General features: G+C 41.0%; 2 protein-coding genes and 1 long non-coding RNA gene across 3 annotated transcripts; 1 reads left to right on the top strand and 2 right to left on the bottom strand.

The window, feature by feature from the left end:
• Nucleotides 1–595: 595 nt before the first annotated feature.
• Nucleotides 596–10,446, bottom strand: LOC119285409 (6-phosphofructo-2-kinase/fructose-2,6-bisphosphatase-like). Its single transcript, XM_037564678.1, has 23 exons — nucleotides 10,093–10,446; nucleotides 9,941–10,004; nucleotides 9,241–9,536; nucleotides 7,961–8,152; nucleotides 6,837–6,976; nucleotides 6,403–6,508; nucleotides 6,075–6,173; nucleotides 5,954–5,983; nucleotides 5,638–5,691; nucleotides 5,152–5,205; nucleotides 5,009–5,086; nucleotides 4,264–4,355; nucleotides 4,127–4,184; nucleotides 3,965–4,039; nucleotides 3,630–3,677; nucleotides 2,980–3,077; nucleotides 2,248–2,323; nucleotides 2,112–2,174; nucleotides 1,925–2,016; nucleotides 1,441–1,509; nucleotides 1,274–1,337; nucleotides 1,122–1,187; nucleotides 596–1,038 (listed from the first exon to the last, which is right to left on the bottom strand). The coding sequence occupies exons 1-23, from the start codon at nucleotides 10,237–10,239 to the stop codon at nucleotides 937–939; spliced, it is 2,163 nt and encodes a 720-aa protein (XP_037420575.1). The 5' UTR covers nucleotides 10,240–10,446; the 3' UTR covers nucleotides 596–936.
• Nucleotides 10,447–10,478: 32 nt separating this feature from the next.
• LOC119285411 lies at nucleotides 10,479–15,569 on the top strand. Its single transcript, XR_005139486.1, has 4 exons — nucleotides 10,479–10,623; nucleotides 13,024–13,125; nucleotides 14,974–15,184; nucleotides 15,262–15,569. It is a non-coding gene; the product is annotated as an uncharacterized LOC119285411 (long non-coding RNA).
• On the bottom strand, nucleotides 11,616–14,647 carry LOC119285410 (protein CHUP1, chloroplastic-like). The gene is made up of 5 exons (XM_037564680.1): nucleotides 13,804–14,647; nucleotides 12,938–13,254; nucleotides 12,739–12,850; nucleotides 12,393–12,524; nucleotides 11,616–12,294 (listed from the first exon to the last, which is right to left on the bottom strand). Exons 1-5 carry the CDS (start codon nucleotides 14,422–14,424, stop codon nucleotides 12,220–12,222), a joined length of 1,257 nt encoding a protein of 418 aa, XP_037420577.1. The 5' UTR covers nucleotides 14,425–14,647; the 3' UTR covers nucleotides 11,616–12,219.
• Nucleotides 15,570–16,868: the final 1,299 nt, after the last annotated feature.

Here is a 16,868-nt window from a genome sequence, read left to right as displayed (position 1 = left end):
TTGATCTTGCTGTTGTGCTGATCATGTGGTGGTAAGGCCATCATATTTGAATGGGGTGAGCAGAGCACAAACGTTGTTTGCAACGAAACAACTGAAGTTTTTATCTACTCACACCCTAAACACAAAAACGACAACCAAACAGCAGGGGGTAAGTGCTCCTCCATGCGATGCAAGCAACCAAATATGTTGCATCTGCTGCATATAAGGCTGCATTTCAAGAACCAGACTGGCTGGAGATGGACATGCAATGCAACTACTGGCTGGAGATGGACATGCAATGCAACTACTGTTGCAAACTGCAACCAAACACGCCCTTGATTGTTTCTACTGAACGTGCAGCAGATAGTGCTTGATTCAGGGCATCACTCTTAATCTATCCTGATATCCATATGGTACACGCCGAACTACTATCGTACGCAAATTTATGAGAGAAGATTCTACTACATAAAAGGCAGTTGGCTTTGGCGCTTGATTCAGGGCATCACTTGTAATCCATATCCATATGGTACACGCCGAAATATACAGCAACACATATAGCCGGTTATATTTCACAAAGCTGAAATTCGGACTAGGTAGCGTCTCCACGCCCACGCGGTTACTTGGATCGATCGATCCCAAATCTTGGCCTTATAAACTGAATCTATGGTGTTACATGCAAATCTTGAATTAACAAGTTCAGTTGAACATGAATGAATCCATCTGGATTGCCCCAAGCGAACCTTTACATGGCCAGCCAAAATTCAAAACTTTGATCATCTATGTGCCAGACTTCATAAAGAATGGTTCACTTTTGCACTATAGCTTTACTTCTGGACAATGAAATATAGTGATACGTTTGGGTATCATCTACATCTACATACTTCGGTAAATAAAACTATCATCCGGAAATTTATTCGTGCTGTCTGAATTGAGAGGACAGACTCCATGCGCCATGCCTCAGACCTCTGCAGTTGGGTTCACTGCGTCCATGAGTTTGTATCTTTTCTCTTCAACACCAGTGACGCCCATTTTTATCTCAATGATTGTATGAAGAGGTATCTAGAGGAACAAATGATTTCAGTCGTCACGAACAAATGATTTCAGCCATGATGATACTATAAGATGTTGCAACACGTGCTTACTTCAATCTTAGGAACTTCCTCCAGTGGTTTGTCCGCGAAATATGCATATAGTGATCTCAACACAGCCTACAAGAGTTTCTTCCCTCATACATCCATAATGCATACTTCGGTAAGAAAAGGTTTAGAAAAATGCAAAAGCTGGACACGCTTACCTGGTGAGCTATGACTACCACTGGGGCACGCTGCCTTTCAAGCTCAATTATTACAGGTTCCAATCTGCACACAGAAAATTGACAAGATTAAGAGAGGCACCAACAAGAAATACACTAGTTGAATTACGTAAAGAGGCATGTGATGGTACTAAGCAACTCGGATTAACCTCTGAATGACATCGAGGTAGGATTCTCCTCTAGGATAACGGTACCTCAGCTTGTCTTTGCGACGTGATCTAAACAGACACATACAGGTAAATGAAATCTTCTTCAAGAAAATGAGAAACAGTAAAAACAAAGACATAGATTCATAGGCACTGGATGTGCAGAGACTCCTGGATTGCTGGTTGACAGATGCTGTGTTCATATATCATGGTATGTTGTTAACCATTTCACTAAATTTCCTAACTTCATATAACAGATTTATATGAAATATTACAAGCTAAAATACTGTATAGAAAAACCCATCGATAAGGATTCGTATGATGCTCGATTAATATTGCATGATTAAAAGAACAATCCGTGGCTTGAATTTGATCAGATTGTTACTACAAAGAGTTGCTAAAATTATAGGTGCATCAATCAATATCCTGTGGCATGCCTTGTTTCCAGGGAAAAAAATGAAGCAATAAAATCAGTGAATTTACATACTCATATTCTTCAGGTTTATTTTTCTTTACTTCATCATATGTCATCCCATCACAAACACCAGCATTTATCTCATCAAGAGCACGCCATTGTATCTACAAGAAATGTTGGAAAACCATTTAGTTTTCCCAACTACAATTAGGGGCAGATAAATTTTGCTGAACTTTGTTAATTATTAATGACAACCTACCTTTGGAAATCCGATGATTGGCTGTGCAGTTAATATTGTCCTCTGGAGTGTGCTAGTCCATATCTGAATCGGATGTTGCACATATATTTAGCAAGTAGGTCTCTTTCTCAACGGTAGTAACAAAAGGCATACTTACGGAGGCGGTTCTCTCAGACTTCAGTCGCTTCTCTACAAAGCTTGCAAGTTTCCTTGAATAAACCTCCCCGACCTCACTGAATACCATTTATTTTCAGTCAGGTGAAGCCAAAGCGAAGGTTTTCAAATATAGAATGCACAGGGGGCTGACAAAAAGAAAGATGAAAACTACTGTGCCCAGGCATGTAATGACCAGGTTGTTGATTGGTATATCATTATGCACGTAGTTACTGCTATCCTTCCATCAAGGCATGCTATAATCCCCCTTTCCTTTTCCCTTTCCTCTTTTCCCTTTCCTCTTTTTCCTTTTCCATTTAATGTAAACAGAGAAGATGAATGTCCGAATCTTGCTATAGACAATAGAGGTTACTGTATGTAAAATTAGATAATCACATGTCCAGTTTGAATAACCATGCACACTCCGGAGGTGCCATATGGATAATAAAGTCTAAGAAAGGCACTCAACTAGAAAGAGCAAAAGCCGTTCAAGAACAAGAAAAAGGCAAAAGAAAACTTAGATTAGCTAGCAAGAAAAGGATTGGTCAACTCAAATTTTATAATTTGGATCTGTAATTGTTGTCCCCTTAGTGGGCGGATGGTTTTATTGCAAGCACGAAAGATTAATAACCATTTAGAACTTCTGATGTATTGTTCCTTAGTGTAGTACCCAAATGAAACTCAGTATGGCAGCAAAGGCTAAACAACAAGACTGTAGGACAAAGAAATTAAAGACCTCAAAGATGAATCTCCACCGATTCTTCCTCTGACATTATCTAAACTTTCCCCATGCCTAGTTAACAGGATAGGACGAGGTGTAAGATGACAGTTCACCTGTAACAAAAATAAATGTATCAGTTAACAAAACAAGTAGCATTAGAACCAAGACAGCAGTGTGCCACTTAATTGCATCCGCTACTATCAGAAATAAATGGAACTCGCCCAATATAGTAATAACATAAGCCATAAGCATGATTTAGGACTGCTGTCAGTATTATGCATTCAATATCAATTTGAAAACTAGGTTAACATGGCAAGCATTGTCCCTATCGACCCTAAAGTGGTAGTAATCAATCGCCTGAAAGGTACCCCTACCCCAAATGAAACATGGTCCCATGGAAGTCTCCCTGGGTCTTATACAACATCAATTGTAAAGTACTGAGCAGAAGGAAAGATATAATTTCAATTTTCAAATATGCAGAGAACAGTGGGTAAAATTAGAGAGACCCAAGATAGATGCTTGTATCATTGAATCACTAAACATAACTCATATTGCAATTTGATCTAACATTGGATGAATTGGAAATTATAATCATAATGAACTTCAAAGCCATCAGTTAATCTTAAGGTGTGATAAGAAAAGGTTCAGATATTTTGGATATATACCAAGAAGAAGACAATCCGTCCAGGCAAGTAACCACTTATATTGTTGATCTGCATGAAAAAGTAACAGACAGATTAGGATCTTTGAAACTAGTTGCAAAGATTGCAAGTTAATAATATCGTCTTCACCACAGCAGTATATATTTGCATCTAGTCCACATATTTGGTTTTGTATAGCAAACACGAAGAGAACCGACTCTTAGATTGTATAGTTAATAAGTATACAGTTATCACAAAATAGAAAGAAACGTCAAATTTCAAACAATGTCCACAATAGGATCAAACCGGATGAACTTTTGCTCTATTTAACATATCTCAGATTGACTGCACATACATACCTGCAATTGGCCCCCGTTCCCACTAACCATATCGATCATTTTTATGTATGACCCTTCATCTACTGGTTCATACACCTGCAGAAATTTCAAATTATTTGGTATAGCTATTCGAAATTCCACGCACAATTTTTCCCCAAATAACACAATTCAGCAGCTATGGACCTTTTCATAATATGCCAGTCGCTCTTTGAAATCTCGCACACCCGCTTCAAAATCCGTTCTGTAATACAAACAACATCAATGACACAAGAAATGCCTTGGTATGATGTTGACAAGTGAGTAGGCAAGATGTTTCTCACTGCTCCGCATAATCAGGACTTTGTTGAACTTTCAGGCGAATATTTCTCTCAAGAACATCCTGATCATTACATATTGTTTCCACAAAGATGATCTAGAAAGTAGAACGAATGGCCAATATTAAAGAGCAGATAATTAGGTCACAAACTGTACAGTAACTCGGCATATTTAACATGTGTGGTGGCGCATTTGGTCTACATGGTGTTTTATGCGACTCAAATCAGAATATGAAGGGCAATGTTAGATGTGCAAAACAATGTCAAAGTGAGTGGTATTTTATTAAACATGTCACTTGGACCTAGCATTTGGTGCAACTCAGCTCAAAATAGCTGGTGTGATGTCAATTTATTCTGTAAATAGTGATTATTCTAGTCTTCCAGATAATAATTGTAATTACTAGGATATGTGTAAGAACTTTTGAGTAAATTTTGTTACTTGCTCCTGATTAAATTTTAGAGATCATGCTTTTAGAAATTTGTCCTTCAGAATGTGAATGCATTCACTAAGCAGGCACACACAACAATTACTTAGGCCAACACACACAGAAATGTTCACATGGAACAGTATTTGCCTCTGGAGTTTATCTGGAACATATACCCATGAAAAATGGTTTCAGGTGTTATTTTTAGAAATGCAGGGGAAGTGGCCAGTTACACTAAAAAGTGTAGGAGTGACAAGTATCACCGATGGATCCAAATGATTCCAACTGAGAAGACACTCAAGAGCTACCGCCGATTTAATTTGTACCTTACATTTTCCTTCAGCCATTTTCATCAGCATGTTCCTTCGACTTCTTGTGCTGTTTGTGGCATCACAAATACCAACCTGCAGACCAGCAGAAATAATCAGTTGTTAAAAAAAGAGAATAAGACAAGAAAAAATTGCCTTACCTGGCCACCTTCCTCCATCCATGATAGCATATCTTCCATTGCTAATGCTGCCACCTAAAATATGCATAAAATAGTTTAGCATAAAATGCAAGAATTATGTGTTTCATGGAAAACATATAGGTTTGTTACTTTGTTATGTATGAAAATGCATGCAAACTAGATCCACAGAAAGTAAAATATTCCCTTAAGAAAACATTTTTGGGTCTGATAACCAACATTAACATATATAGAAGGAATTTGAGCTCTAGATTATCCACTTGGAAGCGGTATTACCTATTTCATCATGAACATACTTTCATAATTGTAACAGCATACTGGACACAAGTTAGTAGTCAAAATAGTGCACTAGACCATGTCATTATAAAAAATAACACACATTTGGAATTAGAGGGAGTAGCATTGCCCATGCTCTAGATTCAACATAAATACTTACAATTTCCCTGTTACTTTTGACTTTCAACATAGTGATAGTAGCAATGCACCAACCTCATTACGTGCCTCCACACCCTCCTTGTTATCTCCACGAAAGAAATCAGCAGTCTGCGCAAAAGAAAATGATGCAATTAGAGAAGTCTTCCTTAACAAAACTCATAAATAGGATCACAATTTCAAAGTCCATTCAGATTCAAAATACTTCATGAGTGAATAAAATCCTATGCTGGACTCAACGGAAATGGAAATTGCAAGTTCGTCATTTCCCATGAAAACCACCAGAAAATTAGCCAGTTGTCAGTAGCACCTGAGCATTGTTAAAATACTCCAATGCTAGTAACAGTGATTAGGCACATAAAAATGCAAGTACCTGATTAGTGCCATGCTTGAGCCGACGGTACTATATTTGAAACATCAAAAAATACACAGGGTTAGTGATTACCATAAATATGTGCAGTTATCTGCAAAACTAGCTTAAGCTAAATGTTCACCTTTCCAACATTGAAGTGTTTTGTTTCATGACCTAACCATCGGAGATATCTTGTAAGCTTAGCTGCTGTAAAGGTCTTACCACGAGCTGGCAGCCCAACCTACAATGTCAGCACATGATTACAGAAGGACAGACAAGGTAGTTGAAACAACAGAAAATGCTTCAAGGAGTTCAGAGGAATGAGTATAACCATATTTAACTATATTCATATCTTATCAACCATAAATATATAACTGAGCAATTATCAACACAAAGAAAACCCTGAGGTAGTGCTGCACATTCTTTGTTGTTAAAATATTTGTTGAATACATAAGTGGCATGAAAATTACCAGCACAATGACCAACTTGCGGTCCTCTTTTGGTCCGTACATCTGATCAGCTACAGCTGCTGCTGCAACAGCTCCTTCTGCTGCTGGCATACCCTGATAGCCAAAGCTGAAAGAACTTCAGATGACAGATTTGAGAACATGTATTTTTGACAGATTCAGAAACTTCATAGTACAGGACTTATCATAGGGGATGAATTTTTATTTTTAAAGAATAAACCAAAGGGTGAAGTTTCTATGTGATATATGATAGCTTGAAACAAATAAACTGATGAGTTTATACATCATAAATATTTCTACACAGTTACTGTAGTTTAAGACTCGGGAGAACTAAGTCCTGCATGAATTGCAATAACGAAGAAGTTATGGAAGTTTCAATGAGTTAAAGCTCAATGCCTATTTAGCACATACCAAATAGCTCAACAATACATACCAACTTTGCTTCAGAATCCTGCTTGATGTTGCTCGTTGAAACGGTTTCGTTTGTTGGTCTAGCAAACCTTGGTGAACCAACACCTCTATCTACAAAGACTGCCTTTTGTTCTTCCTGTGACGGAGTATGTCTTCCATCTACATCCTGAGGCATAAGTTATAAATCATTCCTAGTGTTGATATTAACAGGAGCTCCTCTATCCAAATGTAGGAAAATGTAGACATATATATTTCAAAAAGTTTGTTCTAATCTGAATGGGATGTGTTCGTCTCCTTTGGCTGTTGACCAGATGACAATGATAGCAGACACATAAAGAGTGGTATATGCAACAGGGGTTCAGCCAAGGCGGCTTTGTGGAAGCAGCTATGGCCTGAAGTCTGGAACAATCCCAGGCCTGCCCCCTGAGCGTCGGCTTTGGGAAACCTGACAAATGCATGTTTAGTTCTCTCATACTATCCTAGTCTTATTAGCAATAGTTATATTTTAATCCTCCCATGAGGCCTAAATCAGAAATATATATATTTAATGATAAACAAAAGCTTCTTCAGTTGCTACAGAAAATAATTGCAATGTTTCAGTTCATAGACATAGAAAGCGAACCAACTGTATGGTACATGTGCATATTAAACGAGTTTCAGTCTCTAACACATACAGATAAGTCCATCCATAAGATGAACATCCATTATCTGTTGACTTACATAATGCAGAAACTTTTGATAAGGCTTAAGTTCAAACAAGTAAAGAAAATCTGGTAGATCCATGACCACAAGAAAAAACTCCAAGCACGTCATTCGTAACGAGTCACATTTCCTAACATATATAACATAGTAACAGAAACTTTTCCTGGCTCATAATCTCATTTAACTTAAATCAATTCAACCTCTCCTTTCTTTTCTGAACGAACAAAAGACATATGAGAAAGTAGCTCATTTGTTTGGATATCTAAAGAAACAGATGACACTATTGAAGAAAGTGGCTTCTATTAAAGCTGCCTAAATTTGCACATAGTTTACTAAAAAGGGCAGCAACTACCATCTATAATGGATTGTATAAATGAATAAATGTCGACGCTACATGATTTAAAGCTAACAGTCAATTCTGAATAGAGCAGAGAAAACTAAGTCATACCTTCTTTGTGTTAGCATAATGATTCAGGGGTGCGTCACCTTTGATCAAATTGTTTGGTGAGATACCGGTGTCCAATAAAGAGCGGGGATTCTCAGTCAAGTTAGCTGCATAAACAACACCTGAGCCCATGTTGGGTGTTGTTGGAACTACATACTTCTCTAAATCAAGCTCCAAACCAGAAGCGAAGTCATTCTGCTTGAAGGAAAAAGACAAAATTGGCAGAACAGAAAAGGAAGCACCACCTATAGTGCAATAGAAACACAGGCAACAGCTTTGTGGGAAGAATTTATTTTTTTAAGTACACAGTAACAAACACTGCTCCTGCCTTCGGAAAGACCCTTGAACCTACTTCTTTACACTAATATATTTTGCCGAACCTGGGTGTCACACTTCGCATAAAGACAGCTTGGACATGAGTGGGGCAGTCTAAATTAGTTAGGGCAACTAACTTTTAGGTCACATAAGTACCTTGTGCTAAATGCAATTTGGTCTTTTCCTGCAGTCCTACACTGGGACGTTTTTTACCATTTGATTTTCTGCTTGGTTTGATATATTTTAAATGCTTGCAGTTCTCCTAAAGGTAAAATCTGTCACCATTCTGGGGTTTTAAAGGCATTACTCCAATACTTCCACTGGTCACAACTTCTTGTGACCATTGGAAGCATGCCATTGAACTTTTTGACATTTGACCACTAGAGTAAAATGGCAACTCACTGTGAAATACTTCCATAATATTACGAACTTTAAATATCTGTAACGGAAACTAATGGCCAAGCATCTCAAACACCATGATGACCGGAGAGAGTAGGTTACATTCACAAGAACACAAGAGCTGAAACATCAAAGTAATATGTAAGATGTACTGTCAGTCATGGTTCTGAAATCTGCTGGGTACTTGGTCAGTTTCACACCCTCTTGAGTGAACACATCACTTCATTACACCAATTAATAGCAGGGAAATGGGAACGTGTTGAAACAAGTGAGTTTTGCTAGGAACCAGACATGAGGTCCAGGTCCACAAGCAAGTAGCAAGCTGCCTCAAACAGTCAACCTATTACATAGCACCCTCTAAGGTATCGGACTGTTAACAACAAAGCATTGGCTGGAAACTAGATGCTACAAACAGTCAAACACTACTTTCAAAGAAACCAGGTTTTTGCAAAATAAGCATATATACTATCCGTTAAAAGATTATTAGAGGGTTAGGTTTACAATTTCCTAATTACATTCGGCAGCACCATAATACAGAAGTAAGATAAAGCATATAAAAGAATTCAAACCTCGTCCCTGGCTTCAGTCTCAGTGTTCATAACGACATCATAGGTCCCTCGCACCCTTGAAGGCTGAAGATTCTCCTGATGAGCCTTCCAGCTTGCGGCTAGGTCAAATGGGGACAACATCTCTGTCTCAACCCAAACCTTACACTCAAGTGAATCTTTCTCAGTGAGTTTAAAGACTGCATCCGTCATTTCCACTTGATTGCTCCCGCAACCTAGCGGTCGGTTCGGTCCCTCCTCAACAATGCACTCTGAGCTATCGGCTTTTGGCTTCAATAGTAACTTGAAATCCAGTGTTTCTAACAAAACATAACAAATAAAGGGCATAAAACTAGTCAGGATGCTCAAAAAACTGAAGAGAATCTAACTCCATGCGTATGTAGTAAGTAAACAACTCAGTTAACCAGAGCATAGCAAATGATCAGCTGAAGAATCACTTTATTTCATTTCGAAGGCCCAACTTCATGTACTACATTGTTATACTCAGCAATGACAAATCACTAGTTCATGACAAAATATGTACACACATTAAACAGACAGGAGACAGCCCCAATAAACAATTAAAGCCCAACCCAACAACTCAAACAAGAGCATCCCAGCAGCATGACACAGCAAGATAGCTCATCATAGCGCAAACCTCCTCAGAAGGGATCTCAAACCCACATGGAGTTGTCGAACAGCATGATAAAATGAGCCAACTCACCGTGTCGAGAAGGGAGGACGCAGCTGAGCTCCCAAATGGCGGCCGCGGCCCGCTCCATCGGCAGCTGCGAACACCACCAGGAAAAAGAAATTCCATTAATCTCCGCACGGGAAACACACTCGCGAACAAGAGGGGATGGATGCGACGCTTACGGCTTTGGTAGGGTCCCACGAGCCGGCGGCGGGGTGGGAGCCGAAGAGGTGAGGGGCGAGGTCGAGCGCCGCCAGGCGGGAGCTCTCCAACTTGACCGAGACATACTGGTGGTCGGATACGCCGCCGGAGCTCGCCGCCGTCGCCATCGCCGGGGAGGCCAGAAGGGGGACTTGGAAGGTGCCGGAAGGAAGAAAAGCGAGCGCGTCGGTATCGTCTTTTCGTGCGACTGTCAAGTGGGGCCACGAGGGGAGGTGCGATGGTGGTAGATCCCTTCGTAATCCGCAACAGCTGGTGGGGCCGGAAACGTACCTGGCCCACCAGCCAGCCTAGGAATGTCCGATGACAACAGCAATACCGCCGGCCGACGACGGCGGGCGAAGCGTCTCAGCGCGGAGAAAGGGGGCGAGCAGCCTAGAGAGAGGGAGAGAGATACGCGGGAAGCAGGCGGTGCCGCGGGGAGACGCCGTCATATGGACCGGCCCGCCGCCGCCGGTTTTTTCCGCCGCACCAGCAAGGGCTACACGATCCAGGTATTTTTGGGGGGTGGCTGATTCCTTTTTTTTCGCGGGTAAGGTGGCTGATTTCCTTCCTTTCCCGTCTGTGTGATGCTCTTGTAGATATTGCAGCACGTCTGTGTGATGCTCTTGTAGATATTGCAGCAGCCTGCCAGCTCCATGCATTCGTGCTTGGTTTGCTCGCGCATCTCTGTTTGGGTAGTTGAGTAATCTCGCAAATTCTTTCCACCATTGGTGGATTGTGCAAATTCTTTTGAGGGTTATATATAGGTGGTATTCTTATTGCTTACGGACAATATTAGCTGCTAAAGAAGTAAATGACGTTGTTGATTCGAAACAATGCAGCAGTTAATAGCAGAATCTGAAATGGTAGGCGCCGTAGAGCGAAGTTGATTGGTGCCCGTGTTTTTTTCCCTTGACAGCAACCTTGTAGATTTTCTCTGGTTTGTGGATCTTTGGCGCCGGGAACACTTGCACATTTTGCCAAACCGCATGATCCTGCTGCCTTCGATCCAAAACACGATTTGAGACGATAGTACTTCTTAAGATTTTCTGTAGCTTATTGTTAGACCATCCTCATCACATTTATGCTTAATCGGAAGCCTAAGGAGAGATATGGTTTGGCAATTGTTACTTAATGGGAAGCATTTACAGCCAATTTGCTCTTCAGCAAACCTCAGACAAATTCTAACAAGAAAAAACCTTATTCAATGTGCACTAACAGTTGTGAATCTTACTCTTTAGGAATGAAGGGCACATACTGTCGTCCTATCTGTATAGTAGGATTATACTGTCGTCCTATCTGTATAATAGGATTATACTGCCGTCCTCTGTATAATAGGGCTATCCACCATTGGTGGATTGTGGGAAATGTCGGGCTTATGGTGCTTAGGTGGTATTTTTATTGCTACAGACAACTAGAGCTCCTGAGAAGTAGAGGCTGTTGTTGATTCAGCGTGCACTTGAACACCCTCAACAGCGGAATCTGAAAAGGTAGGCGCCCTAGGTAAAAGTGGATTTGTCTGCTTTTTTTATGGGAAAACTGGATGTATCTGATACTCTTGTCAGTTGTCGCATAAATGCTGTGCAGGTCTGAATACTTGGAGCAGACATCTAGTTTTTGAGCATTTACAGCCAATTTGCTCTTTAGCAAACCTCAGACAAATTCTAACAAGAAAAAATCGTATTCAGTGTGCCCTAACAATTGTGAACCTCACTCCTTAGGAATGAAGGGCACATACTGTCGTCCTGTCTGTATCCGTAAATTATGCCATTTCCAGATTCTTACTTGATACTTCATGGTACGACCACCTAACAATCAAAGGGTTGGCTCTTGTTTTCTTTTATTAACCAGCCTCGAATGAAATTTTAGAATGTTCCCAAAAGGTGTACTTAAATTAAGAGTGGTGAGTGGATGCACTTAGAATTCTCAGGCTTCAAATTGCATCCAAGAGGTCCGCATCTTAGATGCAAAATAATTAAGTTAAGAAAATTGTTCACGGAATTATCCTGGAGACTAGTGGAGTCGACCTGGAGCCAACCTCGGCAAAACTTAATTATGTCCATTGCATCCCAATGATGCTTATTTGAACCCATATATGATCCATCAGATCACTCTGACTTGCTTGCGTACGTCTTGAGTTCTTGGAACGCTTTCCGGCAACCTTCATCAAAGCCACCCGCAAGCTGCAAATTTGGTTTGTTGAAGTTACCTTGGTTAGTTAGTTTGTAGGTAGCAACTCATAATGCCATCCGAAAGTAATTCATGATTGTGGTAGAATTACCTGATGTATTCGGAAGGCAAAGCGGACACCTTGCAGGAGCAGTTCCTCATCATTTACAAATGGGTCGGACTTCAGTGCATTCATAATGCGGTTCATGTATTCTTTTGCAAGCTTCAATGAAGCGGCCTTTAGCTGTTAACATAGCAAGAGGATACTTCATATATGATATGTCTATTAGACACGAATTTATAGCTAAAAGGGTAGTGGGATAATTCCAATGTGTACCACATAACTCATAAGTTGGTTTGGAGTTGAAGACGAGTTTGTAAAATGCACTTAACTCTGTCTTCTCTATTATATCAAACTGATAAAAAAGATGGATAGTTTGGGAGTAGATGGTACATACTTGGCTTATGATTCCAGAATCAAGCATCCAATCCCATGGGATCATGAGATCCTTGTATCTTCCACTTGCACTGTCCCTTATTTTTTCAGTATTGTGAATACCTTGTTCAATTCTACAAGGGGAAGTATGAATCATGTCATATTGTTGAAAGTTTGACAATGTAACAGCCTTACTAAATGCATGCAGTTCGTCTACTCACTTATCCTGTAGGGCTTGCATGCGCTTCAAAGCCATAGGTGTAGCCACTCTCCTGTCGTCGTGAAATGATGATGCTTCTGCTTCCAGGTTCTTCAGATCCCGGTAGGTGAATGCTGCTTCTCTCATGGCATCTGCTTTCTTCTCAGGCCAGTTAGGGAAGTGCTTGAGCACTGCCCGTTCGTCTATCAGGTATGATAGTTCCCCATCTAGCCACTTAACAAACTCTTCAACATCGGCTATTTCCTTGTATGCTGCATTCTGAACTTCCCTTGCCAGGAAGCTAATGAATTCACCCTGATTTTCTACATCTGATTTAATCTGTTGGAACACAATCATAAGGGAATGTTTTTGGATTGGTGAGGAAATTAATGATCTATACAGAATAATAGGGAGAAAACATGACTCAGATGTACATTAAAAGATTATTCGTACTAAAAGAATAAAGAGTTATATAACATTATCAACTGCAGGAGGGAAACAGAAAAATCAGAAGAACATGTCGCATGCTCTTAAACTAACGCATGGCATTGCTTTTTGATGCATAAGGAAAAGATATCATATATTGTGGTGTATTCGTAAGGTTTTAAAGATGAGTGAAAATTTTACACAATAAAAAATTACTATTTATGAAATGGGAGAGATGTTTAAAGAATAGTCTATCTGTTGAGATATTGTCTTTAATACAGCAACGAACTGGTAACTGTCATGCGGGAGGAAATATTGTGCAATTGTCATACTACTCATACTCTTGTTGCTTATGTTGGTTCAAAAAGAAAAGAAAAATTAAACTAAGAAAGGAATTGGCAGCTAAGTAAACAGTATATCATATGCACATCTAAAAATAGATAGAAAATCATATGTACTTACAGCTATAACATAAGCTGATCTGTTCTCTATCTCCCCGATCATGTCTCGGCTGTTAGTAGCTACTGGAATTCCCACAGATCCAGACTTCGCATCGCTTTTGCCTTCTCTTCTTACTAACAACCGGTACAACTCAACTACCTCTGGCACCCTTTGGACTCCCTTGGTGCTCTTCAGTAATCTGGAAGGTAGGGGAGGTGGCGGTGGAGGAGGAGGACCCATGGATCCTTCCTTTTTTGCCTTGATGATCGGTTGGATGCACGTCGGACTTGGTGGTGGATTTGGAACCCTTGGTGCTCTTGATTTCACAGACGGTGTCCTAGAAAATTGCTGCCTGCTGTAACATGCCGAGCTGTTTAGATCCATAGCTTCCTTCACATCATCATTGTTGTGAACAAACTGTTTTTCCTTGAAGTAGTTGTTGCTGGTGGCAGAATTCTCCGGCTTCTTCCACATTATCTTTCTCTCAGTATCCTGCCCTTCAAGTGAGGAGACTTGGCCTTTTAGACGGCTGACTTGATGCCTCAGTTGCTTGTTCTCCTCTTCCAGAGTGTGGTTCCTCTCGATCAGGCCATGGAGCTTGCTTCTCAGAAGTGCAACACATGCATCACCCTCCCTCATCATCTCTTCTTCGCCAGAGGAGATGATCTCTCTGTATGGTGGTACTGATTACTCTCGTATAATCTATATATGTCTCCTACTTCATCACTCATATAATTCTGTGGAGCACTAAAGGAGATGTAAGTGAGCTTCTGTACAATTCTGTTGAGTCTAGCCAAGAGGAACTTACATATGTGCAGGGAAGAACTGGTGGAACATAAAGTTTGGTAGGAGGTGCTGCTGCTAGGCTAATTACTTGTCCTTCAAGTGATTGCTATGGGGTACCTATCTTCTTTGTGTAACTTCACTAAAGAAATTCAGTCGTACAAGCTTACGTGTTTCTCTTTTCCTTTTGTGTACGACTATTTTCCAATTCTATCATACATAATTTACCGCCGTCTATGTTCAGTTCACTTGGCTGGTATATTTTTTAGATTTACCTTGAGCTGTCGGTGTGCTATTTTACACCAACCAAGAGGTAAAGGTTTTTGATCACTCTTCTTTCTCTAAAAAATATGTCATTTTCCTTCATGCTTGTTTTCTTCTGATTGGGCTTTTTTCCTTTTTGTGAAGTTGTGACAGCAAAGCCTGAATACAAGCTTTCTTCTGCCTGAAGTTGTGTAAAAGGAACTCAGATGGAACTCCTTTACCAGCCCTGGACACCTTTGGCTAATAAGACCAAGTGAATATTTTGAAAAGTAGAGGGACAAGAAGAAACAAAATAAAGCTGAGCAAAAGAAGGGGGGAAGCAGATCTGAATGTGTTTATCTTTCAAAACACACAGGTATTGTTACACTCCTTGGAACTGTAGCTCCTGCTGTAACAATCCTATTCCTCACCCATGTGTTTTGATTGCTGAAGATTTCTGGTGAAGCCTTTCCTACCTGTATCTGAACAGCATTGGGCATCTGTTTATGCCACCAAATATAGGCGGTAGCAGAACCCCGAAAACGACATATCAGTAGGTTTAGAAAAAGGAGTCCCTACAAAGGAAGATTCTGGCAATGTTATAAAGAAAATGTAGAAATAAACTGTTACAGGATGACAGCAGATTAAGCTGGCATCAAAGGTTACTCTGTGTACTCTTGAGATACAGGTACCATTGTAAAGTCCCTGATCCGTAGGGAATTGCAGCCATGTTTAAAGAGTTCATTGATTTCGCTGCGTCAGTTTCCATGCTCGGATTGGGTGTGATTTGTGTAGAATGCGATCTCAGTACCTGGTTGGTGGATGTACTACATACATATATGCAGTGCGGTGCACCAACTGTGAAAGATGCTTTGCATGGACCCCTTGTGACTGCGTGTACCATTACGCCTAACGATGTACCAACAATTGCACTCATAAATGGAAGGAGTGTCTGGGACTGAGTAGTGATCATTTTCAATTATTCATACTGTATAAGCTACAGAAGCTGGACGACAAACTTGGCAAATATGGAGATCATATATGCCAGATTATCTCCCCAGGTAAGCATTGCTTTCATGAGTTTTTCAGCTGTGCTAATGTGCAATGCCAACCAAAAATGCATTCATGCTTAATGATTCACATACCCTCTATTAAGTTCATCTGAAATCAACAAATGTTCTTTTCCTAAGCATAATCAGCACAGTTGATAATCACGTTTGCTTTCCTTTATCAAATGTTTTTCCTATATACTACTTCCTCTGTCCCATAATATAAGAGCGTTTTTGACTTATACTCGCCGGTTGCCAGGGTGAAAGTGAGTCCCACTCCATCCGTTTGGCGTTGCCTGTTGGATTGTAGTAGTACGAGTACTTGGGTCTTGGTATAGCGGGCCGTGTAGAAAGAAAGAAAGAAATCTTGGCAGTGCAGCCATCGGCGTCAGGCTTTTTCTGGTGAAGTTTGGGCGGTGCTTGCCTGACCCGACGTTTGTACTGGACTGCTGCCCTACTGGACAGTGGATCGTTGTCAGAGTACAGAAAATAGACCAGATTTCTTCACGGAAACTGACGGCCTTGAATCTGGATAGTGTCGGCACACCTGCTTGTCCCGGTGAGTCATCCCATCACACGATTTCAGATCACGGGAGTTTTTTTTTACAGCTGATACATCGTAGTTAGAGCAACTCCAACGGGCCGACTCAAATGGACGGTGTTTTTGTCCGCTTTTTGTCCGTTTGGGTCGGCCGCCCGCCCGTCGTCCGCCTTTTTTTAGTTTTGGGTCGGCAGTGCGTCCAACGGGCCGACCCATTTCATGACCGCGCACGTTTAACATCATGCCGTCGCCCTGGTTTTGGCGCTCCAGCGCGCGGGAAAGGTTCGCGCGCACGGGGAAAGCGGCCTAGCGCGCACTGGTTTTGGCGCTCCAGCGCGCGGGAAAGGTTCGCGGGCGCCGCGGCCGACGCTCGCTATAAAGAAGGCGCTCCCTCCACACTCTGTCGGCCGCCCACTCTCGCCGCCTCTGCGCCACCATGTCGATCCACCGCCTGGGCGCTTCGGATTTTC

Source organism: Triticum dicoccoides, chromosome 4A (genome assembly GCF_002162155.2).
Source record: "Triticum dicoccoides isolate Atlit2015 ecotype Zavitan chromosome 4A, WEW_v2.0, whole genome shotgun sequence".
In the NCBI taxonomy this organism is placed as follows: Eukaryota; Viridiplantae; Streptophyta; class Magnoliopsida; order Poales; family Poaceae; genus Triticum; species Triticum dicoccoides.
This window is presented reverse-complemented; position numbering and strand designations above follow the sequence as displayed.